At 43.1% G+C, this 14,943-nt stretch overlaps 2 protein-coding genes across 2 annotated transcripts in view; one reads left to right on the forward strand and one right to left on the reverse strand.

Annotated features, from left to right (window-relative positions):
* The window catches only part of WDR27 (WD repeat domain 27), a 256,015-nt gene extending 241,073 nt beyond the window's left edge, over nucleotides 1-14,942 (reverse strand). The window contains exons 1-2 of the mRNA XM_050787106.1: nucleotides 14,409-14,942; nucleotides 4,515-4,710 (exon numbers count right to left, since the gene is read on the reverse strand). Of these exons, the coding sequence (XP_050643063.1) occupies nucleotides 4,515-4,703 (189 nt within the window). The 5' untranslated portion in view covers nucleotides 4,704-4,710; nucleotides 14,409-14,942. The remainder of the gene's footprint in view (nucleotides 1-4,514; nucleotides 4,711-14,408) is intronic.
* The window catches only part of ERMARD (ER membrane associated RNA degradation), a 129,332-nt gene that overhangs the window by 24,419 nt on the left and 89,970 nt on the right, over nucleotides 1-14,943 (forward strand). The window lies entirely within an intron of this gene.

Consider the following 14,943-nt stretch of genomic DNA (forward strand, 5'->3'; position numbering starts at 1 on the left):
CCAATATGCCTGGCAGCAGACCGTTCAGCAAAAACCTTATACGATAGAAGTGAGGTGAGGTCGTGATATATTCAGGGAAAGAAAGAAAAAATGCCAATCAAGCATACTGTACCTGGAGAAACTGACAACTAGACTGAGAGATATTAGCAAGATAGCTGACTAGAGACACCTGGCACTTGTCCCCCTCCAAAAGAAAAAAAAAGGCAATAAATAAATAGCTAAGATCTCACTAGAGTGTGGAAGGAAGAGCACTGCAACACAGCAGAGGAACTGAAGATGCACCTGTGGTGACTGGAAGTCCAGGAGAGCAGCATGGAGGTGCCTGGCCTCTGTAGTCCCACCTCCCCCGCCTGGGTCAAATCTGCCCAGAGTCAGAAGGGACTTCCCCTTGCAAGGAAAAGGTAAGCAAGAGATTCCCAATCACCCACATCACCACCACAAACACCTGAAGTCTTTACAACAGGAGAATCCCACAGTCCCTGCAAGCCCTGAGCCCAGTTTGGGAGCTGCTGGAAATTCAGGCTGCTGCATTACCCCAGATTAGGAGCACGAAGTGTGCACTCCTCACTCCCCACCCACCCTGTGAGCCAAAGCTGCTGTAGCAGAGCACCATCTTGAGATCAGAGCTGCCTCTGGAGCATGCCCTGCTCTGGGGGCCAGAAGTCACTGCCATTCTCCAGCCCTGGGGCTCCATCTTTACTACACCAAGCCTACATGGGTGGCTGAATGTCACAACCCCAGTTGCATGAAGCCTGGGACCAGGATCCGCTGTGAGTCTGGCCCTGCACAACAGAGAAACCAACCTTCGCCACTGCACTTCCAGCCAGAGAAACAGCCCAGCAGTCCTGCCCAGGACAAACCTGCCCTTGATTTAGCCAAACCATTACACACCCTCCCCAAAGCAGGAGAGGCTCCTGAGCCTCCTAACAGCTGATTCACCCCGGGCCAGCAGAGTTGCTAAACACCTGTGCTCAGGACCTGGGAAACACCCCTATGGCACCCCTGCCACAAGAAGAAATACTTCTAGGCTGCCCAATGTCCCCAAGTCTCCAAAAACGCCTGAGAAACAGTCTCGCAGGCTGACCATGGTAAGCATGCTCCCAGGCCCAACAAGCAGCTATGTGCCCATGTCTCAGACTCAAGAAAAAGACCCACGGGTTGCCTTTGGGGGCATACCACCAGGTGAGCTGAGCAGCTCAAAGGACCAAAGATAAATCCTAGAGTTAAAGAATTCAATGAATAAAATTTAAAAACATAATTGAGAGGTTTAACAACTAGATTAAGCAACTAGGCTTGATCAAGCTGAAGAAAGAATTTCTGAACTTGAAGACAGGACTTTTGAAATAATACCAGCAGACAAAAAAAGAATAAAGAATAAAAAAGAATAAAGCCTATGTGAGTTATGAGATATCATTAAGCAAATAAATATTCATAATACGGGCATTCTAGCAGAAGAAGATAAGGGAGAAGGTGAGGAAAACTATTTAATAAATCATAGCAGAGAATGTCTCAAGTCTTGGGAAAGAGATGGAAATCCAGGTCCAGGAAGGTCGAATAACCAAATAGTTTCAATCCAAATAGGTCCTCTCAGAGGTACATTATAGTCAAACTGTCAAAATCCATAGACAAAGAAAAAATCAAAGCAGCAAGAGTAAAGCATCAAGTCACATATAAGGGAATCTCTATTTTACTAACAGCGTATTTTTCAGCAGAAACCTTACATTTCAGGAGAGAATTGGATGCTACATTCAAAGTACTGAAAATAGATAAACTTCCAGCCAAGAATATTATACCCAGCAAAGCTATTTTTCAGAAATGAAGGACAAATATAAATCTTCAGAGACAAACAAAACTCAAAGAATTCATCACCACTAAACTAGTCTTACAAGAAATGCTCATGGGAGTCTTATATCTGGAAATAGTATGATGATATCCACCATCATGAAAACCTGGAAAACTATAAAACTCCCTGGTAGAACCAACACACAAAGGAGAAAAACAAAGGAATCAAATCTACAGAAAACCACCCAAGTGAAAAAATAAACAGTAAGAAGTAAGGAACAAAAGATATACAACTAGAAAACAATCAATAAAATGACAGGAATCAGTCCTTACCTATCAATAACCCTGAATGTAAATAAATAACATTCCCTACTAAAAAGATATAGACTGGCTGAATAAAAAGAAAAAGATGACCCAACTATATGTGGACTACAAGAAACTCATCTCACCAATAAAGACATACATAGTATTAAAGTAAAGGGATGGAAAAATATATTTCATGCAAATGGAAACCAAAAGCAAGCAAGAGTAGCTATACTTACATCAGATAAAGCAGACATCAAGTTAAAAGCTGTACAAAGAGACAAATAGTTACATTATATGATAATGCACTCCCATATGTATTGCAGCACTATCACAACAGCCAAGATATGGAATCAACCTAAGTGTCCAGCCACAGATAAATGGATAAATGAATACGGTACATACACACAATGGAATACTATTCTGCCATAAAAAAGACTGAAATCCTGTCATTTGCAGCAACATGGATGGAACTGGAGGTCATTATGTTAAATTAAATAAGCCAGGCACATAAAGACAAATATCACATGTTCTCACTCATATATGGAAACTTAAAAAGCGGATCTCGTGGAAGAGGGGTGTAGAACGGTGGTTAAAAGAGGCTGGGAAGGGAAGTGGAGAGAATGAAAAGAAGTGGGAGAAGGAATTAAAAAAATACAGTTAGATAATAAGTTCTGGTATTCAATAGCACAGGAGGAAAATCAGAGTTCATATTAACTTATTATATAATTCAAAACAGCCAGAAGAAAAAAACTATAATGTTACCAACACAATAAAAAGATAAATGTTTGAGGTGATGGCCATCCCAATTACCCTGATTTGATCATAACACATTGTATACTTGTATCAAAATATTACATATAGCCCCAAAATATGTACAAGTATTACATGTCAACACAAAATTAAATTGCCATATGATTCAATTTACATAAAACTCTAGAAAATGCAAACTAATCTAAATGGACAACAGAAAGCTTATATTTATAATATAAAGAACTCCTTCAAATCAATAGAAAAAAGATAATCCAATAGAAAAAAATGGCAGGAGATTTGAAAACATATATCACAAAAAAGAATATCTAAATGGCCAATAAATGTGCAAAAATGTGCTAAACATCATTAATAATCACAGAATTACTAATCATAATTAGGTACCACTAGGCCCTTTTTGAAAGGCTAAAATAAAAATAAACAAGTTTAGGTGAAGATATGGTTCAACTGAAAGTCAAACACCATTAGAAGAACTACAGATTGGTACAACCAATTTGGAAATCTGCTTGGCATTATCTACTGAATACAGACATCCCTCACTATTATGAAGGATTCATTCCAGGAATCCCACATAAACCAAAATCTGTGTATACCCACATCCCACAGTTGGCTGTGTGGACTCCACATATATGGAAATGTGCCCCTCCAAATATACAGTTCTCATATCCTGAAAATTCTATAGTTTTGACCCACATTGGGTTGAAGAAAATCCATGTATAAGTAAACTAGCACAGTTCAAACCCACGTTGTTCAAGAGTCAACTGCTTATGTATCTTTTATAATTCAGTAATTATATGTGTCTGCACCAAAAGACATATGAAAGAATCCAGCAGCCAAAAAAACTGAAATACAACAAATGTCTACCAACACAAGCATGGATAAAGTGTGGTCTATTTACATAAGTAGAATGTAATTCTACTTACTATTCTACAACAAAAATGGATATAGTCTTTACATAAGTAGAATGTAATTCTACTTATTACTCTATAATAAAAATGTATTTTTAGTTTAGCCTTTCAAAAAGGGCATAGTGGTACCTAATAAATCCTAATACTCTGTAGCAATGAAAACGAACAACATGAATGAATCTCATAAAATAATGCTATTAAAGAAACCAGCACAAAAAAGTACGTAACGTATAATCACATTTATATAAAGTTCATCATAAGCAAAACTAACCTATGGTATTAGAAGTCAAATTAGTGTTGCCTTTTGGGCAGGAGAGAAGTGGGCATTGATGGAGACAAGGTATGACCTAGGGGTGGTTACCTGGGCATATTCATTTAGTTATAGTCATCACAACATGCACTTATTACGTGGAACTTTTTTTTTTCCTAAGTAGTTTATACTTCACTGAAAAAGTGAGGTCAATCTAAATATTCAAATGTAGGAGACTTGATTATGTTAAGATGAATCTTTTCTTGATCAGCTTCTAACTGAAGAAACTTTTAAATTCCAGATCACTTGTGTTCTAAATATAAAAATATTGTAAAATAAAAATAAATTTTAAAATAAAATAATATAATGTTTTTATCGATATTTTTCTCCCATAGTTGGTAGCTGAATCCACAGAGGGTAATGCCGTCCAAAGAGCATCAAAGACATGGAGAGACAAGGGCAAGGCCTTCATGACACTGGACTTATAACTTGTTCAATACCTGATGAGAAGGACTCTTCGTGTTCCATACACAAAGTTCAGTCCCATCCAAAGGGAAAGCACAGTCCTGCATGCTACAAGCAAGCTGAACATGAGACACAGACTCCTTGGATTCAACCAGATATTTTTCTATAACTATATCACTTAGACAGCCACCATTACTTGAGAAAATGTCCTGGGGATTTTCCATCTTCAATCTGAAAACAAAAAGTACATATAAGATGACTATAGGTATTATACTTAATATAGGAAAAAAGTCTATTACCTATTGATAGTTACTAGTTTGACCACACACACATACCACATCATACGTATTTATTCACCTCTCCTCACCCCAAGAAAAAACAAGAGAAATCGCTGAAAACTCTGGAGGTTCCACATTCACAACTGCTCCATTCCTCTCATGGGCTTTCCAATTAAGCAAACCTTGACTCAAATTCCACTATTCCCACTTAACAGACCTTGCTTAGGCTTTCTCAATCAGCTTCCACAACTGTAAAATGAGAACAGTTACTGAGAGGCAAAGACTAAACAATGATCCATATGGCATCGGGGCAGCGCTGGCACTTAGCATTCTAAACGTTGATTACTGAAATGACTAAGACACAAAGTTATTTTCTGAATTGACCACAGCAAATCAGTTGTTAGGGAACTGCAATTGGAACCCACATCTCCCATAGCTAACCTGGGCTTTACTGAACAATTTCACAACACCCTATGTAATTACAGTTAAGCTACCACAGGTTCTATAATCAGTGATTCACTGGCTATGTTTCATAGAGCATAAACTAATGAAACACTGACGATAAAACATTTCAGATCTTCATCCAACTTTACACTTAACTTCACAGCATAATCACTTCGGAAACATGCGGGAATGGCTCTGGGGTCATCCTTGATTCTGTTGTATCCCACAACCCACTGCAGGCCAGCAATCAATGCACTTAAAGGCACAGACAACAGACCAGCTTAGAAAGTGATGGGCAAGCACCCAAACATCCAGCGGGGTCATGCAGGCTGTGGGTATTCAAAGCCCCACCCGTGCAGTCCTCATGCTGGCCATGTGGATTCGAAAAATCCACCCCTGTGCTCCTCATGCTGGCCCTGAGGGATTCTGCTAACCCAACCTCTGCCTCTCTTCCTCTTCACCGCCTCCTCCCTCCACTGCTACTCTTTCTATTTACCCTTTCTTCCAGCTCTTACAACACAGCAGGGCTTTGATTGCCTCAGGACGCAAACTTTATCTTCATGCTCCATTCCTCCTCCTCTCTGCAACTTGCGGGCTCTTCCCATTTCCCAGGTCTCAGCAGAGGCCTCTGAGAGCTGGCTCCCATCCCTGCCCCCCACCCCATCCACCTCCTTCCCAGCACTTCACACCATCTAAACTATTTTGACCTCAGGAGGCAGCGGGACATGGATCCATGGCCGGACTGCTAGGATGGAATCCTCTGTCTGAAGGACCCTTGGTCAGACAGGAATTGCAAAGAAAGAAAGAGAACTGTGGGGTGCCACTCATCAGCAGGACCTTTCCCTGCCTGCCTCCTGGCCCCGTGATTTGAGAAATCTGACATTCCAGTACAGACTGTGAACCCTCAGCACCACTTCTGTGCTGTGGGTGGGGCAGCAATAACAATTTCCTGTGTGCAGGTGGGGAGCAGAATTTCACAAGAGAAAAGAGGCAAAGGAAAATGGACTTCAGATCATCTTTGGAAAACACTTCAAAAGAAGCCAGCAAACATTTTCAATACAGGTCTCGATTAGAAACCCTTGTTTTAATATTCATAAGGCCAAGGTACCAGGAAGGTGATAATGTAATTGACAAATGTTCTCAAAATACAATTAGAGGCCTTATACTCTATGATTGCCCTTACAACAAATGCTCTGTGTTATAATAAATAAAAGGGGATTTTTGGCCGGGTGCAGTGGTTCACGCCTGTAATCCCAGCACTTTGGGAGGCCGAGGCAGGCGGATCACGAGGTCAGGAGATCAAGACTATCCCGGCTAACATGGTGAAACCCCGTCTCTACTAAAAATACAAAAAAATAGCCGGGTGTGGTGACAGGCACCTGTGGTCCCAGCTTCTCAGGAGGCTGAGGCAGGAGAATAGCGTGAACCCGGGAGGCAGAGCTTGCAATGAGCTGAGATCACGCCACTGCACTCCAGCCTGGGCAACAGAGTGAGACTCCGTCTCAAAAAAATAATAAATAAAATAAAATAAAATAAAATAAATAAAAGGTGATTTTTAAAGGCTTGAAAAGTCTCAATATTTGGAGAAAAACAAAATAAAAGCATGTGTACGTTATTTTAAGGCACATTTGTCTCCAATTCACAATTTTTATCTCACTTTTTTTTAATATTTGCAAAGATACTTTGAGCTTCATATGAAAATAGCTACACCTTCCAAAGCTACCATGGTTACTCTGTAGACTCTGTAACTTGAGCATGGCAGTAGGTGCTGGGCAGATGTGTCCTGAGGGGACAATATGAAGCTGCTGTCACCAGATCCACTGCTTCCCAAAGCATAAAACATCTTGGGAGACAGACAAAGAATACACAAAACATTATAGTTGTTTCAAAAATGTTAATAATACACTCTTCAAATTGTGACTGAGTTTCACCTTTTTCTTCAACGTAAACTTTTGTTGCAGTATCATTATCTTATTCTCTTCTGTAATTCCCATAGAATTCAGCAGCACATTTTACAAATAATAGTATTTGCATGCCAATTTGCAATTTACAGACCACTTTTGTAGACATTAATAAGCAGGTTTGTATATATGAGTACATAGATTATATCATTCTTACAATAACCCTTTAAAGCAGTTAGGCAAGAAGATGGCAGACAGGAGGCAAGGATAATGTGCGTCTCCCACTAGGATGGACTGAAAGGCATGTGGAGACTCATACTGTGAAGTTCTGTTCCAAGAACCACTGCAGGAATGTACCAAAAAAACTGAAAGAATTCACAGATCCTTTGAAAGAAGCAGCAGGCCACTGCAAATTCCATGAGACAGGCAAAAAACTGTGAGTTCCCAAAATGTGAGGGGAAAAAAACTGCCTCCAAACACACATCCCCACTGGGGAATCTAAAAATCCATATCACAGGAGAAGGACGTAACCTTACCTAGAGCTGAAGCATATTTAGGCAGCCAAGCGAAATATAAAGTAGAAGCAGCAGTGAGAAGAGCCTTGTAGGCATTCCCAGTCTCCAGCTCTAGTCCAGGGAAGCCATCCCTGACTGTTTCTCACAGAGGTCCTCCCTCAGAAAAGACAGCCAGCGGAATTAGGGAGAGGTCAAAGGGTGAAAGAAGCTTCCAACTGAATTCTGTGATAATTTAGACTGGGCACGAACTTCCTTGAGCAGAATCAGGAGTGGGTAAAAGGGAACTGCTACAGATATGAGCACAGGAGCTGCCAATATTGTGGGCACATGGGGAGGGCAAGACCTGAAAGCCAGCCATGCTTGCTTTCTCAGTGCGGAAGCTTATGGCCTGGGCTGGGACTGAGTCCCACATACAGGCTGTCTGCATCTAAACCTGGCGCTGTTAGCTGGGCACTGTGGGAGCAAGACCAGCCTCACAAACTGCGTGGGAGCTGGGTGAGGTCTTCCACTACCAGCTTTCCCCCACTTCCCTGGCAACCTATGTGATGCAGCAGACACAGCCATAATCCCTTCTGGAACATATCTCCATTGGCTCAAGAACCACTCCCACATCTCCCACAGCAGCTGCAGCAAGCCCTGCCCAGGGAGAGTCTGAGCCCAGATCCCCTTAACCCTGTCCCCACCTGATGGTTTTTCTCTACCCACCCTGGTAGCCAAACACAAAAGACATAAACTCTTGGGAACACTATGGCCCTACCCATCACCTGAGAAACCAGGATGCCTCCCCTGGACCAACTTAGGGAAACTGTATATACCCCTTCTAACATAGCAACTGATACTCTCTTAAAGAACTCCTGAGAAATTCATCACAAAGGATCATGACCCAGGTACAGTCATCTGGTTATTTAAAGTCGGGAAGAATGAAAGAATCTTTAGAGCTGTGAGAGAAAAGCATCAGGTAACCTATAAAGGAAAACCTATCAGATTAACAGCTGACTTCTCAGCAGAAAATTTACAAGCCAGAAGGGATTGGGGTCATATCTTTAGCCCCCTTAAACAAAATGATTGTCAGCTAAGAATTCTGTATCCAGCAAAACTATGCTTCACAAACAAAGGAAAGATAGTCTTTTTTAGACAAACAAATGCTGAGAGAATCTGCCACTACCAAGCTAGGACTACAAGAAGTGGTAAAAGAAGTTCTAAATCTTGAAACAAAACCTTGAAATACACCAAAAGAACCTCCTTAAAACATAAATCTCACAGGCCCTATAAACAATAACACAAAGAAAAAAGGATATTTAGGCAAGAACTAGCATAATAAATAGAGCACTACCCCACATCTCAATACTAACGTTGAATGTAAATGGTCTCAGTGCTCCACTCGAAAGATACAAAATGGCAGAATGGATAAAAATACACCAATCAAGTATCTGGTGTCTTCAAGAGACTCATGTAACACATAGGAACTCACATAAACTTAAGGTAAAGGAGAGGAAAAAGATATTCCACACAAATGGAAACAAAAAGCAAGCAGGAGAAACTATTCTTACATAAAACAACATAAATAGACTTGAAAGTAACAACAGTTAAAAAAAAAAAAAAAAGGACAAAGAGGGACATTATATAATGATAAAAGGATTAGTCAATAGAAAAAATCACAATCCTAAATACATACACACTTAACACAGAAGCTCCCAAATTCATAAAACAATTATGACTAGACCTAAGAAATGACACAGCAACACAGTAATACTGGGGAATTTCAATATTCCACTGACAGCACTAGAAAGGTCATCAAGACAGAAAGTCAACAAAGAAAGAATGGACTTAAACTACACCACAGAATAAAATTAACATGAATTTGTGCCTTGTTAAATGCAACAGTCAGGCCAGGCGCAGTGGCTCACACCTGTAATCCCAGCACTTTGGGAGGCTGAGGTGGGCGGATCACAAGGTCAGGACTTTGAGACCATCCTGACCAACATGGTGAAACCCCTTCTCTACTAAAAATACAAAAATTAGCCGGGCATAGTGCCGTGCACCTGTAATCCCAGCTACTCGGGAGGCTGAGGCAGGAGAATCATCGCTTGAACTTGGGAGGCTGAGGATGCAGTGAGTCGAAATTGCGCCATTGCACTCCAGCCTGGGCGACAAGAGCGAAACTCCGTCCCAAAAAAATAAACAAATAAATAAATCATGAACGCACACACACAGAAACATTTCCACATACACTGCTGGTAAGAGAATTGACATAAACTTATCTGGCAATCAAAAATTCTACTTTTATAAATTTATAACAAGTAAATCATTCTACCTTTTCCAAAATTTATTTCTTCAAGGCTGTCCGTCGTAACATTGATTATAATATGAAATGTAGCAACGGTTCTTACGTTGAGTGGAATACAATGCACATGTTTTTTTAAAAATGACATTGAAAAATGTCTACTTCGTGTCTCAGAAAGCAAGCTCGACCTAATCTGATGGAAAGAAAGAGTTTAATGTGTAATTAAAAGGTTACAGCAGCTTCATCAACACCGTCAGGACAGCCCCCTTGTCTCCCCAACCCTCAGCTCCACCTGTCTAGTCGCTGCTCATTGTCTGTTCCTATGCGGTGGCAAAAAGACGGCCAACAGCGCCCGAGCGCGGCCTCTCACATTGCAGAGTGCTGGGGAAGAAAGCATCTCTTTCCATTGATCCTTGAACATTTCTCATGAGTTTGGGCCTGTCTGAGACACTTTCCATGTTTGAATTAATCATGTAATCAGAAGGATGAAATGATGCCAAGAAGTCAGGCCTGGGACACAGACCTCTCTATTGAGTCCTGGTCAGCAGAGGGAGAAGGGTGGTAGTCCAGAGGAAATCCAGGGACTAGAGGATTTTTTTGCCAAGAGGAGGTGGATGCTGAGACAACAAAAATAGTAATGCTTAGATATATAAAAATATCAAGAAGGATGAACAAAAACTTTAACGAAATATTTACAAATTTAAAACAGAATTCTATTTTTCAAAAGATCATTGGTGCTGGATCCTAAGAGCAGGGTTTAAGCAAATGGACACCACACGTTATTTCTGAGCTAGGACTGATGGAAGCCAGTACGGGTTGGTTGCTGAAGAGGAATTTGAGGAATCAGGAGAGGCTCCTAGCTTTCTGGCCTGAACGACAAGATACCTCACTTTCTGAGCTGGGAGAGAACAGGTTCCCGCAGGGGAGAAGCATAGATACTGCTTTGGATACATTATGTCAAATGCTGAAACATCAGTTGTAACTTCCTCTAGGCATTGCACCAAAATTTCTTTGGAGTAACTGTGGAAGAAACAGACATCTCTTCTCTAATCCAGTGTGTCCATTTTAGAGGATAACACTCAAAAAGTCATCTTGTTTCTCTCATTTCTAAATGATTACAGAGCGCCTAGCATTGTCCTTTTGCACCAATTACATAAAATAGTACCTATTAGCTGAACGGTGAGGAGTCTAAATACCCCAGGGCACACTGGGGGCAGAGTAACACTCTCCCTAAGATGTCCACAGGCTCATCCCTAGAACCTCTGCAAACATTAGGTTACACAGCCAAGGGACTCAAGGTTACTAATCAGATGGGCTTCAGAAGAGAGATTATCCTGGATTATCTGGGTATGTTCAATTTAAATACTTTAACTAAGCTAGAGAGAGAAAAGCTGGGATGATGATGCACCATGAGAAGGACTCAACCTACTGTGGTTACCGTTCTTAAGACAGAAAAAGGAGCCAGGAGCTGAGGCCTGTGGTGGCCTCTAGAAGCTGGAAAAGGCACGGAGAAGAGTTTTCACCCGAAGACTCTGGAAGGAGCCAGCCCCAATGCCACCCTGATTTTAGCACAGTTTGAAACCCATTTTGGATTTGTGACCTCCAGAACTGTAAGATAATCCATTTGTGCTGTTTTAAACCACCAAATCTGCATTAGTTTGTCATTGCAGTATTAACAAACGAATAAAACTGCCTACAAAATGAAAACTGTACAAATGAAATGACAATACCCAGCATACGTCTACACACTGATCTGTGTGTGTCCTATCGGGACTGAACCCTGAAGTAAGACTAGAACAAGCAATCAACAGCAAGAGTCTAGGGTGACCCAATGGTTGAGATGGTGCTAGGAGATCTTGGGAAGAATGGTGCAGTGAAGCTTACAAGGAAGAAGTTAAGGTATGGGCAGCTGTGAAGCAAGAGATCAAGAGATCACATACACACATGCATACACACACACAAAATCTCACACCTGTATACACATATGCACACACAGAATCCCACGCATGCACCCAAACATGCACACATATAAAAAGCTGTCTGATCTAAACGGGTTTGGTGAAAGGTGTGGGGTCAGAGAGCCCAGGGTCATAGGAGAAAGGCAATCTGAAGACCTGAAGACCTCTTCCATGCCTGAAGCACAGGACCCCTTCGTGTCTCAAAAACAAAGGCAGACACCGGGCACAGTGGCTTATGCCTGTATTCCCAGCACTTTGGGAGGCTGAAGCGGGTGGATCACAAGGTCAGGAGTTCAAGACCAGCCTGGCCAACGTAGTGAAGCCCCGTCTCTACTAAAAATACAAAAATTAGCCGGGCGTGGTGGCGCGTGTCTGTAGTCCCAGCTACCTGGAAGGCTGAGGCGGGAGAATCATTTGAACCCAGGAGGCAGAGCCAAGATTGTGCCACTGCACTCCAGCCTGGGCAACAGAGTGAGACCCTGTCTCAAAAACAAACAAACAAACAAAAGCAGAAACAACAAAAAACGATCTCCTGACACCCGTCTGACATCGCTGGAATTATTTCCAAAATAAAGACAGAATATGAATGTGCTTGCATTTCCTGATGTGTGCATAGTAAAGAAATAACACCATGACTCACTAGTGTGAACAGTTCACAGAAAACAATGGTGTGAAGCCAAAGAGGGAAGAAACCTCGTCAGGACACATAAGCCACCTTCAGGAGGAAGCACTAGCCTGCGCTCAGAACCTCTGGGTCAGTCTGGCCCCAGTGTGCACGAGCTGACGTCCCACCTCTCCAGCTGCCCAACACCTCCGCTCCTCAGTGTTCTCCGTTTCAATGCCTACTTCTGCCTCAGTGTTCTCAGCTTCAATGTCTACCTCTGCCCATTCCTGTGTTCTCGGTTTCAATGCCTACCTCTCCTCGTTCCTCAGTGTTCTCGGCTTCAATGCCTACCTCTGCCTCAGTGTACTCGGCTTCAATGCCTACCTCTCCTGCCTCTCCTGCTCCATGGCAGGGTGGTGCAGACGGGGATGAAGGAGTGTCTGGTGCAGGCAGAATCATAGTCAGGGACACACTGACACACACACACACATACACATACATATCTGTGTCCAGGACATGAATCCAGGGCAGCTAAATGAACCCCAACCTATCCTCTCACTGAACAGAGGTCAGATGGTCCCTAATATCATTTCCATAGAAAGTTATTTTTCTGTTAAAATATTCATTTTTCTATTTCTGTGGTCTGGCAGTTTTCGCAAGCTCTTTCTGCTTCCTCCCTGGAGCCACTAAGAACATGGCAGGACCACATTTCCAGCCTCTCTGGAGTCGAGAGTAGCCCTGCACCAAAATTTCTGTTCTGGAAAACACACCACGCATGCACAGGCTTGGTCCTGTCATAGCCCGTGCACAGCCCTTCATGCTGGAGGTGGAGGGCTCCAAAGGCTAAGAAGAGGGGCCACGGTGGTGGCACCTGGCGGCCTGTGCTGCTCCCACTAAAGGGTGACCAGGACACCAGGCTGGACTGCTGTGTAAGCAAGAGAGAAACATTTATTCCATGAAGCTGAGGTCCCTTCTGTCAGCCTACCTTGACTGATGTGGGTACCTTGAAGCAGGATGCTTCAGTGACACTGTAGGATGTTGCTGAGTGACTGATGGAACACAGAAACAAACTCAGGAGGGTAAAAGCTCAAGACTCACCTTAGGCAGTGACAAACAGTTCAACTGCAATAACCTGTAATAATGTGGAAAACTGACCACAGGCTTACTCATCCTGCAGCCCTACAGTAAATTATTGCAAAGAATAAGCATTAGCAGCCAACACACGGAATTGGACTATCCCCACCTCCTCTCCCTGCTGTGCCAACCCTAGGGGATAATCAATGTTATAGGATATCCCCAGCGATATCCGTGTACGCATGTGCACAGAACAAGTCAGGGAAAATAAACTAAATTTATTATTTTAGTGAGATTCTAGTGCACCTAAGACTAGGTAAGCACTTCAGGAAAAAGCAGTGGCAAGTGACTGTTAAAGAAACCACTGTCTTAAAGTTAAGTCAGTAAACACAACGCAGTAATTCCAGATAAACTGGAAGCTGTAGACTTAATACCCCTTTACTGGTACAGTGTGTGTAAATTGTAGAAAATTTAGAAATACATAAAAAGATGAACTCTCTACTACTCAAGGAGTACCACTGATAAAATCCTGGGCATTTCCTTCTGCCCAGGATTTTTAGAAAGAGAAAATTACTCCCTTCTGATTAGAAAAGATCGAAATTTTTTTCTTTTAGTGACTAAGCAAGCCAGAAACTTGCTGTTTGGCTCGAGTTAGGAAAACCTAGCCTGGTAGTTACCACGCAGGGTGAAAGGCCAGTGGGGCATAATTCGGGAGCCCTCAAAGTCCACGCTCCCACCCTCGGAGCACAGAACCGATGGGTGGTGCGGGATGACGGGCATTTCCACAGCCCTGGTTCGTTCCTAAACTACTGAATCTTTTAAAGAGGTCTGAGTTCGCTTTATACATAGCTGCTTTAATTAAAATAACCACCTGCGCCCTTTTCCTCCGAACTCCACAGGCGCTCAGTTCTCAAAGCGCCGATCCTGCGCCTTCGTGCCACGACAGCCTGGACGCTCGGGCCCGATTTGTGCCCCGAATTCCCCTGGAGACCCTCGCACCAGCACGGCGTCAGGAGGAGGCTTGGGGTGACGAGACAGCGGGCAACGGCTCTGGTCCAGAGCGCGCGTCTCCGCCGCTGGGAGCGGTCACGGCGGGACCCTCAAATCGCCCCCTTTCATAGAGACCTCAGCGGAGCCGCGAGCACCCGCGCAGCCCCCGCGCCCTAGGCACACGTCCCAGAGCAGCAGCTCGGGTTCCGCGCCGAGAGCAGCCCGCCGGAGAGGACTCACTGCACCCAGCTCCCAAGAGGGCACGCAGGGAACTAGCGAGCGACGCTCCGCCCCACGCCCGCCGCTATGGTTACTAGCCCGCCGACTCACGCGCGCCGCTATGGTTACTAGCCTGCAGCCCCCAGCGCCCACGCCCCTTTCACTATCTCGCGGCAGCAGGCGAGTCCTCGCTTCCG

This window comes from Macaca thibetana, chromosome 4, assembly GCF_024542745.1.
Source record: "Macaca thibetana thibetana isolate TM-01 chromosome 4, ASM2454274v1, whole genome shotgun sequence".
Lineage (NCBI taxonomy): Eukaryota > Metazoa > Chordata > Mammalia > Primates > Cercopithecidae > Macaca > Macaca thibetana.